The following is a 13,963-nucleotide window of genomic DNA, read 5'->3' on the forward strand; positions in this document are numbered from 1 at the left end:
TACTATTTTTTTTCTCTCCAGGGCCTATTTATTTAATTACAAACATTGGCCAATTCGAATTCCATGGCCATGGAGATGATGGACGCGGTATCTGCCCGCTTCTTCCTGTTTCGGAGTGTAGTGGGGTTCATGCTTTCACAGATCGGAGTCTTCCTTCTGATTCCGTCTCTGATAGCATTTTCCACAAAGTTTCCAAAAGTTTTCGACAACCAAGAAACAGGTACAAATGTATGAGGAAATTATCTTTTCATTATTTTTTGATAGAATTGCATTCCTTGTTGCAGAGTACCTGTAGCGGTATGTATTATTTAAAACGCTGGCTTTTTACTGTTAGTTCAATTTGTTTTTTGTGTTAGGATCTTTTTGAAAAACAAATACATGTATGATAGATAGTACAAGTTTTATTTACCTTTAATCAGATTGCTCAATAAAGGTCGCCTTTACCTGTATTCTGATATCCACCAGCGTCGAGACGTTGCTATGGTGTTGGACTCTGTTAGTTATTTTCGTTGCCGTGGAGTCGGACGGCTTCTGTAATCTGAAATGTTACCACATCGAGGTGCTACTGCATTTTCTGGCGGGTAAGTTCATTCATGATTTGATTGTTTATGATTACTAGAACAGTTCTTTTAAATAATAAAACAGTACACATGTAACTCGATTCAGTTAAGTTAAATTTATTTAAGTTTGTTTAAGTATCCCAGGTATACATGTACAGCGCTGAATTTTAGCTGCATCTTTATGTATGTTTTCCACAATCGCAACCAAGAAGCGGTAAACAACTTCGATTATTATACTTTCATGTTAAATACTGAAGTCTGATTGGTTTAGAGGCAGTTGGTAATCTGTTCTATTACCTTCAGCGTTAGCAACACAATTGGCAACGGGTAACACAACGAATTGCTAAATGCGCGTAAATTATGCGCGTACGGTTCGCCGTAGAATTCACTTTATTTTTGTTTAAAAGCAATACGTTTTTCTTTAGAATTAAGACATTCAGTATAATAAAATAAATAGTGCCTGTTTGTGAGGGTAACTGTTGAAACTGACACCCCTTGAAACCCGTTGACTTGTCAACCTCCGCTTCGGGTCGGTTGACAATGGTTTTCTCGGGGTGTCAATTTCAACAGTTACCCTCCCAAACAGTCACTATTTATATACTGTATAACGTAGGCGTTCATGATTACCACCCCCCCCCCTCCCCTTTTATTGTTTTGTAAAATACAGAACTTGATAGGTTACATGTATAGGACGGTATAAAATCTGTTGAAATTTGAGCTTAATATCTTTTAATAATATACTTTAAAATAGAAAGAAATAAAAACCAACAACAGATTATTGTTTTGAGGTTGTCTAGACAATACTTTATATGTAAAATTGATAAGAATCGATTCCATTTCTGTCCGGAACGAGTTGAAGAATTTCGAAGTTGCCATGCACTAACTTATATTTATTTTTTATTTTTTATTGTCTAGCCGGCTGTTCCGGTGTTGGGGTTTCGGTCTTTGCCTACAAGTATGACAGATTCGTCTGGTACTGGATTTTTGCCGTGGCAGGCGGCGCATGCGCAGGAGCAAACTCATTCATTGGCTGCTGTTGTCAAAACATAAAACGGAGAGTTAAGAATCGTTTTGGAGATTTAGAAATCGGCGAAGAATTGGCCTTACCGATGAAGACAAAACCTCACAAACGTTAACGATGTTAACTATCAAACAACTGATCGTCGTGTACTATCCCTTTGTTAGAGGATTTCTATATATAGACGCTGACATGTATCTTACATATTATATGATGATGATATCATTGTTTGATTGTTGGATTAATTTATATCTGATTCATTAGTTTATTATGAGATATACTTTATGTGTAACAGTTGGCATAAATACTAAATATTCATTAAATAAAATTTTCTTGGAATAACCGAAATTTTCTAAGTCATAACTGCAGTATTCTTGCCACAAAGTGTTCCTCAGTATTCAATCATGTCAGAATTTGAATAATGTTTTATGATTTACATTGTATTATATTGGTATGTTACATAATTACAATATCTATGATTTATTATATTGGTATGTTACATAATTACAAATATCTATGATTTATTATATTGGTATGTTACATTATTACAATATCTAGCTTAACAAATATGATTCTGTGCATGTAATTGAAAAATTAAGATTTAGAGAATAAATTATAGGCGGAAATTTTGCCTTTCGCATGCGTTTTGAGTCACCATAAATATCATGTATGGTAACTGGCTCTCGTTTTCATTAACAATCCATTTCCATTTACTAAAGGCTCCTCTTGAATTTCGTAAAGGAAAACCTATAAGGATCGTGAGTTACCATTGCGGTAATAGTTTTTAGAATCTATTAATATGGTTTAAAAAGTGCCTGTCTTTGTAAAATAATCTAGTATGATTTTATATTATGAACAACTAGAGTTTTGTTTTTTGATCTGAAAATTAGAAATGATAAAATATTAATATTCATCTAGCTATAGATAATAATACAAGCTGGCATACGGTTTGAAAGCGAGAGCCAGATTGGCTTATTCATCTTGAAACCATTAAAGAATAATGACCATATTTGTTATAGCAAACTGCATCATTTTTAACATTTTGGTACTATCAACATTCAACCTAATAACTCAATAAACATGAAAATAGGAAATGTGTTATTAATAACAGATGAGTTATATTGATTTTTATACATAATTACTTGTTTTACATACAGAAAGAAAGAAATTACATTTACATATACATGTATACTTTTGTATATACAAGTAAGTTGTCCGATTACATATTATCATAATGCATGGCTATTATATCATTCCCTGGTTACCTATACTACAGCAGGATGATTTCAGATGATTAAATGTGTGGTTTTCACAAATTTTACAATAAACTGTTACATACAGTTTTTGCTCAGACCTTTGTAAAACAAGTACAGATCAATCGAAATTCCACATGGATCATTCCTTTTTACCTCTTCACATTTTCAGCCTTACAGAACCTGGTTTTGATTCCCTCGGGATTCAGACAGCGGTAGGATTGTGGTCCTGTGATCTCATAGTCAAACGTGTTACAGTTCGGGAGGTTCATGTACCGCTCATCCATGACGTCATCCCACATCATTTCCAGGACAGGCGGAAGTGGGTCAAACCCGCCCATCTTTGCCAGGTCCTCGTTATACCGGAACTGACGGTCGATGTCCCCCATGTAATGGGCAAACGAAGGCGGCTTTCCTTCTTTCAAACGCGACTGGAAATCGGCCTCGCTGTCCGCCAGCATGTTCTCTTTGGACGGCAGTTTGACGTCTCCCGCCAAAATTAACGCGGCAAGTTTTGCCATTTCGTGATAGTGGGGAAAGTACGACCATTGTCGGGGAATTCCCACAAATATCAGGTTGTTGTACTCAATGTGCACCATGTGTTTGTAAATGGGCTCTATCCTCTCATCCTTGATTGTGATGACGTCATCCTTTAAAAATGGATAAGAGAAGCGATATCCGGTGCAGAATATAACGGCGTCCACCTTCTCGGAACCTCCGTCCGGGAAAACCACTGAATCTCTGGTCATGCGGACGAACGGTGGTCGTTGTTCGATTTCCTTCGGGAAAGACGGTGGAAATTCCTTTGGATTTCTTCGATGACAGGCGTATACCTTTATGCAGGAAAAACTGCATATCATTAACATATGTATAACTTAATGTAGGGAAACATAAATCAATTCGTCAAAAAGTACTCATGAGGTGATAATAATTAATCTTAATCATTTCTTTACATCTATACAAAGTTCTATCCAACTGTAAATTAAACCCAATGTTCTCGCACATAAGTTTACTTAGTTAACAGTATTCTCATTTTGAATAAGGTTGGTCTATAGTTTTAAATATGTTTACTATTTTGCAAAGGATCTAGGGTCCTTAAAACGTTTGTCCTTAAATAGTTATACTTATTGATTTCATCACCTAGATAGCATTTGTACGTTAAAAAGGGGTCAAAAGCTTCAGCTAATCGGGGTTTATTTACCCATTGTTTAACTAGAATTAAAACAAAAGCACTTAATATCAAATATTTTTTTTACAACACAAACTGATTTTAACAGTTCTAAGATATGTACAGAATGAAAATAAGAGAAGTCTCACAGTAAGTTGACTTTCGGGAAGAAATAACTCGATTTTTCATTAAAAAATTAAGAATAGAAAGTATATATATAACTGTTGCCATTTTAAAATAAAAAGATGAAGAATAGTATCTGTTCATATTTTCCGTTCGTTTGCAAGGTGATTATAAAATAAGACCAAGGAAAAACGTTTAATGGAAGTTGCGATGAGTTTGTGGTTGCGCCGGGTCATTGGATGTAGGCAATTTTGTAAGCTTACCAGGAATAAAAAAAAATGATGTCATTAACTTCAGAATTTTTACGTCAATTTAAGACATTCTGGTTTATTTTCTGATTAAATTTTAATACTTTATCTTTTTCCCAAGGGAATAAGAGTAAATGTCTCAATAACTTCAGAACAACCCTCGTATATGGTTCGCATTACCTTCTTAGCAAACTTAGCGACATGCATAGAGATGTCTTCTCCGGAATAGTGGCAGCCGAGGATCGCCACACGAAGTCCGTCAAAGTGTTCCTCGTACCGGAACTCCTTGCTATGGATAGCTCGTCCCTCAAACAGCTCCAGGCCGGGAATGTTGGGCGTGTAGTCGTTGAAGTCGTGGCTGTAATATGTCAATTCATAATGCATTATCATTTATAATCGCTATAACGGAAATGTACGTATATGTACACATGAAGCAGCGTACAGTGTATCTATATTATACATCACACTGTGGAAGCATTACAATTCGCGGGAGCCAGTTTTGAAATCGTGGATTGCTTAAATTTTCAAGGTTCGTAGGGACGTAATTTTGTGTACTCTCTTATATACCAACGTAAGGAAATATGAATTCATAATCCTAATTCATTAATTCGTGGAGGATGTGGAAGATGTTAATGTGGATGATAGGTACTCCCGAATTCCACAAAAATTTAGCCACCATGAAATCTAATGATTCCACAGTCTTTAATTTTTCAGACATGCGAAATGCCAGCGGGAAACAACATTTTATAAAAGTAAACTTTTCCAGATAAATGTGATCGTTAATTATAGATACTCAAAAGGCTAAGGAACCTTTACCCGTTGCTCACAAGTACGGCGTCGAACACTTCTGTGTTGACCTCTGACATTCGGGTCACGGGTGAAAAGGTCACCAGCCATTTTGGTTTGCCGTTTTCGTTCATCTCCTTCAATGGCTTCACGTTTCGAACAAATGAATGAAACTGTCGTAAAATAAACAGCTGTTAGTGTACATGTATAATGACATATATTGAATTTTATGACGTCGAAACGGTTCCTCTCTAGTTAATTTAATATAGTTACATGTAATTATATATGATTCGTGATAGACCTGTAAATATACAATGAAATGATTTTAAAATCCCACTTTGGGACTTTTTTTATTCAGTTTTATGAACTGCAAATACAGCAAATAAATGATTATACAGATCTCAAACAATGCATGGACGGACTAATTACCCGGATATACTTCCTGATGTCGAAATGGTCTGTGAACATGTTGAGGTATTCCCAGCACTGCTGCCGCGTGATGTAGGACGTCTTCCATTCCTTTGGGTAGGGGAAACTTGGAAATTCCTGTAGTTCTTTAGGAACATTTATCCTGCGAAATATAAAAACTTTCACTACATGTGTGCTAATGTACCGAATTTGAGTCTGACATCATCATGACTACGGTAACTTCATGTAGTGATTAATTTTGCATAGGTTGTTGAAGCATTTGATAATCAATTTTCGTAAGAAATATAAGGAATCATACTTGGTGAATGTATAAAATAATGAAACATAAAAGTATTTCCAATTAGTGGCGCCATAGCTTACTTCAGCTTATTATACAGTGCAGAGTGTACCGGAAGTCCGAATGCGTCTTTCCGGGTCTGGTCAGTGTAGTTCCAAATCCCGCCCGGCCAGAAGTTACGCTCAAAGGCAACAGGTTCAAAGAGCTCGGGTTTCGCAGCCAAATGCTACAATGGGGAACAGATGTGTCACTACACACACTCTAACCAAAAGCTCTGTTCGTGTGAAGTATGAGCTATGTGAAACGTATAGTAGTATATGCTCTTAAAAAGGATTTTTGTGTAGTCCGATATGACCTTAACTTTAAAGTAAACCTAGGAACATGGTTCAAAATCAGTGCCCAAACCTTTACCTCGTCTTCGCTAGCCAAGGGTGGCGATCCACGGTATTTCTCTATTACATTTCAGTCGGAGCCGGGTTTCGCTTCAACAGAATGTTCATTTAAATTATCACGGACGTTTCGACGCGTACACCCGCAATCAGCAATGGATTGTGTTCCGAGTACCGGGTGTCACCGTCAATTTGAAATAAAATTAAACCTTAAGGCTAATATGTATTTTGATGCATGTTTATTGATATAAAGAAAACTATGGAGAATGCAAAATCTAGAGTTAAGTGGCGTCCTACATGTGACTTTTCGAGAGAGAAGAAGCCGAGCATAGATTTTTCATTAATAAATCAAACGAATCTTTCCTTCAAAGCTACCATATTGTCGGGTCATAAGTTTAGACTTTAAGCATGTCATTTATTTCAACATGAGTGACTTTTATAGGTTCCCCTCTATCTGATGTTGATTGTTAGGTTATTATTTCACCAGCGACACAACTGTCTCGTCTAGTTTGGTGGAGGGAGAAATTTGCAGACAACAACACAAAATTACAACAAAACAGACCTGTAACAGTTTACCTTTATGGTATATCTTATGAAATTAGAAACCCTTAAATATTGTCTGTCTGGTGGTTAAGGGGATCCATGGCCGTGAACATATTTAGACTATATTGATCTCCTTTAGAAGAAGAGCTCTATATAAAAGTATCGGAACACACCCAAAAATGTAAAATATATGGATTTTTTCTTCACTACCTAATAGTTTATAACTGTGAACAAAGCATATCTTAAAGTATAAACAGTTTAATTAATTAACCTCTTTACTTCTGATAAAATACTGAGATCTAGAGCTGAGACACGCTCGTATGTACCATAGATCTTATTGTTATACTTTCATGTTATAAATACTGAAATCTGATTGGTTAAGACGCAATTCATAACCCGTTCTATTACCCTCAGCGTTAGCAACGCACTTAGCAACGGGTAACATTACAAATTGTTACATGCGCGAAAATTATGCGCGTACCGTTCGCTGTAGAATTCACGTTATTCCTATATAAAAGCAGTAAAATTTTCTTAAAAATTAAGACATTCAGTATAACAATGGTTTTCTCGGGGTGTCGATTTAAACTGTTACCCTCCAAAACAGGCACTATTTATTTAATGTGGCTGTGGTGAAGACATTACCTGTACAAATATACGGGGGTTGATCCAAAAGTAATGTCACAGATGCGATAAAATCGTGAAAAATCCGGGTAAAGTGACAAAAATTCGTGCTTGAAGATATCTACCTAATTCAATTCAGACCTGAAAATTTTAATGCATTGTGATAATTATTTCTGAAGATAATATATTTTGTAGAGCATGAGGTAACGATAGTCGCCGCACGCTAACGACGTCATTTCTAGATCTTTGGCGTTCTGGTAGAATTTCGTAATTTAATACTCTATATAAATTCGCCACGATGCTCTATTTTACATTTTTTTTATCAAATTTTTACATAAAGTAACTAATTAATCTTTTTGTAATCGATGAAGAAGGATATTGCCAATGGATTATTTAATGTGCGATCACGTTGTCAAGGTCTCTTCAAGAAGTCATGAACGTAGCTTTATGATATAGACATTGACGTAAGAACCCAGCTTTAATTTTTCTTCAGAGCGTATGTCTTCTATCTATCTCATTTATTTATTAACATGACATTTGCTTTTATTAGGTTTTGGAACCACGTGTAAGGTACCTTTTTTACTCACTCTCAGTTTTAGGTTGATATATCAATTCCAGTACATTTTCTAGTGATTTCTATCCGTCGAAGCAAAAAATGCATCGTATCACTATTCGCATGTCCAGCCTTTTTATTCCTTGATCTAGAGACAAAAGGCATTGGGTAGATATCCAAAATGGACAGTAACGGTCCCTAATTTTTCAAAACAGTTAGAAAAAGTTAATAATATATCTGTTTTAAAATATTTTGTTGTTTGAGGCATTTTCAAAATTTGAGGGATGTAATTTATTCATATATACAAACCTTAAAAAAAAGGTAAATTCATGACGCGGCGATGTCACGTATATATCATGCTATAAACATCAATATCTTCTTAAGTGTTCAGCGAAATTTAATAAAAATTTTGATTCGAATTTAATTTTTCATAAGGACAATTTTGATGTATCATTTTATACAATAGCGCGTCATTGAGAAGCGCGGTGCATAGTGTGACATTACTTTTTGATCAACCCTTGTACATGTAAAGTCGCTTTACTTGAAGAGTTCACAATTCGACACTATACTTGGAAGGCTTAATGCATTGAATTGACACCATGTGAAAATGCTCCCTATCAAACCGCGTAACTAATTACATACATACTGTAGCATAATACAGGCACGAAGCATCATTTTTGAATCTAAGGGGGCGGGAAGGGGGGGGGGGAGCAGGCGTAGTACATCTCTAACTCCAATTTTCCTGTTCATTTTCTTATTTTTACTTCATGCAATTATGCACTTATTCTAAAAAATGGGGGGCGCGACAACTTCACTTTTTTAAATGTAAATTTCAGAAAAATCTTTGCTGCAACAACATAAATGCCTGTATTCTTACAAGGTAGTCCCAATCCATTCAAGTAATTAATTTATATTCTAACATTTGCAATAGTGCAACAGTGTATACATCCACATATATTTATCGCATAAAGCAGTTGATTTTAATATAAGTAACTTAACATGAATTTTTCACATACATACATTTCATAGGAGTAGGAACTTTTTACCATTAATTCTATAATCTTATACAAAAATATGTAACTTCATCTTTCATAAAAACCCTGACATATGTGTCCAAGTGACAGGGCGCCATAATTTGCGAACCACGAGAAGTGCCCCCCCCCCCCCCCCCCCCCCCGATTCAAATGATTTGACCGTATTCTACTATAAGAAATATAACAAATATAAGACGGCGAACCTTGAGACAGCACAGCCCCGCCGGTCCGGCCCCGATAACCGCTACCCTCTGTCTGCGAGTTGTCCCCGACATCTCTGCTGCTCACTGTACGTGTATTAGGGAGATCGGACTGCTGTTAAATGACAGGAGTATGTGGGCTCATGTCGTCTTATATGGAAAACGCATCGCAGCGTATCTATAACCCCCTCTTGTGAATTACTCTAATACTGTTGTTGATATGTAGTCTGATGTATCTTTGATATGTTAACATGCAACAGGAGTATGGTGCAAACTGTAACATACTCCAGTACATGTAGTATATCATATGCAATGGCATGCATATGCACATAATTATAATATCCATAAGTCATTAAATTGATTGGACGGTCTTTTCAAAAACATATTTGTTTGTTTCCAAAACGGCACAGTTAGTGTAAACTCTGCATTTAAACCTATGTATGCTATGCAAACCAGTTCGCGCGAGCATCCCACTTTCAGCAAAAAGGTCATGAGAAGAAAAGGCAGTTGGAAAATAATTCCCATTTCAAAGCCTGTGATGTTATGCCTCGTTCCTGTTCAAATAAACATTGCCTTGAAAATTTAAAAATAAGGTCAAGGTAAAAATGTTCTGGTAGTGTTCTGATGTGCATTATTTCATCTGGACATACGTATTTGGTGGGAGCTTTACATTACGTTTTCCGTTCTGTGTTATAGCAACACCTATATATGGTGCAAATTGGAGTCCTTATCTTAATTATATTTTTCAAATAATGATGAACCTTGAGTAAAAAAAAGTGAAGTGCAATAATCAATAATTTTGGTAGATTTCACTATTCTTTATACCATGTTTAAATTTTGAAATATTTCAGGCAATGTGTTATGAAGTTATGGTCAAGACAAAATTTATTTTATTAATTTGACCTTGGGAAAGAAGTCAAGGTAAAAAAATTAAAAACAGTTACACAATGTTATCTTTATTGTTCGTTGGTTGAAGTTTGAAGTCCTTCTATTAAAGCATGATAAAAAATGAAAGGTATTTTTTCCTTTAAGTTGAAATTGAAGTAAAATTACTAGGGCAAGAGTCGGAGGAATCTTGTATATCTACATGTAGCTTTTAACCCTAGCTACAGGGGAAAAATTGTAAACTTCTATAGTGAAAAGAGACCTGCATGCCTTTATTTACTGGCTAATCTTTAATAATATTTATTTATATTAATTTTATAATGCACAAACATGTATGCAGTTTATTTCTACAAACAAGCAATGGACAAGAAATATAAGTAGATTTCCTAATAAAAAAACAAAGTAAAGTTACTCAAATTACCGCGCTTTTCCTTGGCGCTTTATTATAGAATCTATGTACCATTTTAACAATAGCTTGGACTTTGGGTAGTTGTTTCAAACAGCAATGTGTCTATCTCATTGTTGGCCACACAGGGGCCAAGCCCGTTTTAACATTAATTTCAATGTAACCATAAATAAAGTATTTATGGTTACATTTAAATAAATGTTAAAACGGGCTTGGCCCCTGTAGTTGGCCATTCAGCCATGGCTCTTTGAAATAAACAAGATTTGTCTGGCTTTAGAGCCAATACTACGGAATCTATGCATATTTCAATTGAAACCGGTGCAAGAAATTGATAGTTACGTCCTTTACCAAAATTTTAAGGCCTTATTAAAACAGTTCTAAAATTATGTACCAAAATTTGCCCAATCAAAAGTCGAATTTGAACTGGAAAAATAAAAATTCCTGGAATAACAAAACCTAATTGAATGTTTAAAACATGCATATATGTGACATCATTCATTAAAGTCTTTTTTAACGTTTTCAGTTTAGAAGAAAAGACGTGCGTTAAATTTGAAAACGCCCCAAACAAAACAATATTTTAAACAGATATAGCATATACTTTTTCTAACTGTTCACGAAATATAAGGAAACGTCACCGTCCGTTGTGGTTAACTACGCGGCGCACTTTTATCTCTAGATATAGAGAGACCAGATATATAAAAAGTGATACAATATATTTTTTGCTTCGATAGATAAAAATAAGGAGAAAACATATTGATCAAACTGATCGTAAATTAAAAAAGACTAAAACATGAAGTTAAAAAAACGCCGAGAATCCAAAATGACGTCGCCAGCGTCCGGCGATAATCCGTGCCCTACTGTATATACTCCAGGGTATATTTTCCTAAAAAAAATGCAATTAAGGTCTTCCGTTTCCAACGGAAGACCTTATTGTTATTGCTTTAATTTGTTTCTTTTTCCCTTTTATTATTTTTTTTCTTACGCTTTTTTGTACAAGCGATTTCTTGAAAACGACTCGACCGATTTCGATGAAAATTTCAGATCTTGTAGATATTGATTAAAACCTTATATATATATTTTTTTATTTTAATGACGTCATTTCCGTTTCGGAAATATTGACGTTTTAGCGATTTTTAGAGGGTCGGTTTGTCCTACTATCTCCTCCTAAAAGAAAAAAGATATTGAACTGAAATTTTCAGGGATTGTAGACGAAAAATTGTAGATGTGTTTAAAGGCTTTTGTGGTTATATGGCTTCAAAGGCGTCGAAGCTCGCCTGGACCCGAAAATCAAGTTTGAAAAAGCGACGTGATTTTGAATGTTTTTCGTTCTTTATCTCCTTTCCTAGAAATATTTTAACATAACATTTAGAGTAAATAAAATTTATATTTACAAAAGCTTTCGTTTGATATCAAGAAAAAGGGGCTGGCCCCTCAAATTAGGGGCCAAAAGGGCTCTTAAGTCTTTCTTCCATAGCACATTACCGAGAAATATTTTGTAATATGTTAAAGAAGCAAATATGTTCATCTTTTACTAATAAAACTATACATTATAAAACTTTTATCATGCGTTATGTAATTAGAGGTTTTAAGGGGCCAGAAGTTCAAAACTTAGATCAATTATATCTCAAAAAGGGCAAATATTTTGAAAAACAATATAGAATAAAAGATGCTTAAAATGATGTTTAAAACACTATTCAATCATAAAAGTTTCGTTATCTGGCCCCAATAAGGAGATAAGGGGTCGGCCCCTAAAAGGTCCTATCCCAGATAGCTCAAAAACGGCATTGAATTTCTAAACACTTGTTGAACAAAATATGTTTAATATCAAAAGACCTATCATATGATGTCAAGAAAAGGGGCTGGTCCTTCAATTTAGGGGCCAAAAGGGTTCTAAAATCTTTCTTCCATAGCACATTACCGAGAAATATTTTGTAATATGTTTAAGAAGCAAAAATGTTCATATTTTACTAATAAAACTATACATTTTAAATGTTTTATCATGCGTTACGTAATTAGGGGTTTTAAGGGGCCAGAAGTTCAAAACTTAGATCAATTATATCTCAAAAAGGACAAATATGTTGAAAAGCAATATATAATAAAAGATGCTTAGAATGATGTTTAAAACACTATTCAATTATAAAAGTTTCGTTATCTGGCCCCAATAAGGAGATAAGGGGTCGGCCCCTAAAAGGTCCTATCCCAGATAGCTCAAAAACGGCAATGAATTTCTAAACACTTGTTAAACAAAATATGTTTAATATCAAAAGAACTTTCGTATGATGCCAAGAAAAAGTGGCTGGTCCTTCAATTTAGGGGCCAAAAGGGTTCTAAAATCTTTTTCCATAGCACTTTACTTAGAAATATTTTGAAAAGCAAAATTGAACAAGCATTCTGAGAGTATTGCAATACACGTCCTCTACCGGTTTGTAGAAATGTGTGGAAACAATGCGCTGTTATGCAGAATATCATTCTTACCGTCTTCTGTACCCCGAATCAACAGACATACCCGATAATGAACCCGATCGTAATTATACAAACAACCCTTTCGATTAAATTAACAACACAATGCTTGAAACTATTTTAGAGAACTTATTTGTTCTGTTCGAAACAATAAAAGGAATGGTCCAAGTAATGCACAATATTATTACTGACTACATACTTTCCTCGTTTAATCATTACACACCGAACCCGAACATTAAAAAATTGGAATATAAAAAAATAATTTTCTCGTAAATATGTCAACCAGACGCTACAGAAATGTAAACTTGATCTGTAGTTTGGCATTTTGAAGCTGTTCAGCAAATTTCATGTTATTCCTCAAACGCATAAAGAAAAAAGCGTGGAAAACTGAAGTGGGACAGACAGACGGACGGACGGACGGACGGACTGACGGACGCAGAGGAAAGCTATAGTCCCCTACCGGTGAAACCGGTAGGGGACTAATACTAAATGCTTAGAATGATGCGCATGTCAATATTTAGGCATCGAAATTTTGTCATATGGCCCCAATAAGATAAGGGGTCAGTCCCTAAAACGGTCTTTACAAAATAGCTCAAAAACGGCAAAGAATTTCTAAACACTTGTTGAACAAAATATTTTTAATATCAAAAGACCTATCTTTTTATTTTTAGGGGCCATAAAGGCTCTGAAGTCTTTCTTTTATAGCACTTTACTGAAAAATATTTTGTTATTTGTTTAGGAAGCAATAATGTTCATCTCACATTTATTTAACAATAAATTATAATTATGTCATCATGTGTTTTCCGTAATTTGGGGTTTTTTAAGGGGTTTTAAGGGGCTAGAAGTCGAAAACTTTGATAACATATCTCAAACAGAACAAATATTTTAAAAAGCATCATTTTGAAAATCAGTATAGAATAAAAATGCTGAGAATGATGTTCCTATCAATATTCAACCATCAAAATTTGTTGTTGTTGCCCCAATAAGGAGATAAAGGGTCATGTATCAAA

The 13,963-nt window shown here is 34.9% G+C and overlaps 2 protein-coding genes across 2 annotated transcripts; one reads left to right on the plus strand and one right to left on the minus strand.

Moving 5' to 3' along the window:
• Window positions 1–2,529, plus strand: LOC128164185 (uncharacterized). The gene is made up of 3 exons (XM_052827939.1): window positions 1–220; window positions 420–581; window positions 1,476–2,529. The coding sequence occupies exons 1-3, from the start codon at window positions 64–66 to the stop codon at window positions 1,694–1,696; spliced, it is 540 nt and encodes a 179-aa protein (XP_052683899.1). The 5' UTR covers window positions 1–63; the 3' UTR covers window positions 1,697–2,529.
• A 56-nt stretch (window positions 2,530–2,585) lies between these two features.
• On the minus strand, window positions 2,586–9,629 carry LOC128163583 (uncharacterized). Its single transcript, XM_052827210.1, has 6 exons — window positions 9,206–9,629; window positions 5,946–6,088; window positions 5,586–5,727; window positions 5,187–5,329; window positions 4,551–4,728; window positions 2,586–3,664 (listed from the first exon to the last, which is right to left on the minus strand). The coding sequence occupies exons 1-6, from the start codon at window positions 9,275–9,277 to the stop codon at window positions 2,984–2,986; spliced, it is 1,359 nt and encodes a 452-aa protein (XP_052683170.1). The 5' UTR covers window positions 9,278–9,629; the 3' UTR covers window positions 2,586–2,983.
• Between the last annotated feature and the right edge of the window lie 4,334 nt (window positions 9,630–13,963).

The sequence above is a fragment of the Crassostrea angulata genome, chromosome 9 (genome assembly GCF_025612915.1).
Source record: "Crassostrea angulata isolate pt1a10 chromosome 9, ASM2561291v2, whole genome shotgun sequence".
NCBI classification, from domain to species: Eukaryota; Metazoa; Mollusca; class Bivalvia; order Ostreida; family Ostreidae; genus Magallana; species Magallana angulata.

Coding starts and splice junctions, on each gene's coding strand:
- LOC128164185 (XM_052827939.1), top strand. CDS start 64: ATGGCCATGGAGATGATGGACGCGGTATCTGCCCGCTTCTTCCTGTTT. Junction 221..419: donor TTTCGACAACCAAGAAACAG/GTACAAATGTAT, acceptor ACCTTTAATCAG/ATTGCTCAATAAAGGTCGCC. Junction 582..1,475: donor GCTACTGCATTTTCTGGCGG/GTAAGTTCATTC, acceptor TTTATTGTCTAG/CCGGCTGTTCCGGTGTTGGG.
- LOC128163583 (XM_052827210.1), bottom strand. CDS start 9,277: ATGTCGGGGACAACTCGCAGACAGAGGGTAGCGGTTATCGGGGCCGGA. Junction 6,089..9,205: donor CGGGGCTGTGCTGTCTCAAG/GTTCGCCGTCTT, acceptor TCCCCATTGTAG/CATTTGGCTGCGAAACCCGA. Junction 4,729..5,186: donor GCCGTACTTGTGAGCAACGG/GTAAAGGTTCCT, acceptor GACATATTACAG/CCACGACTTCAACGACTACA.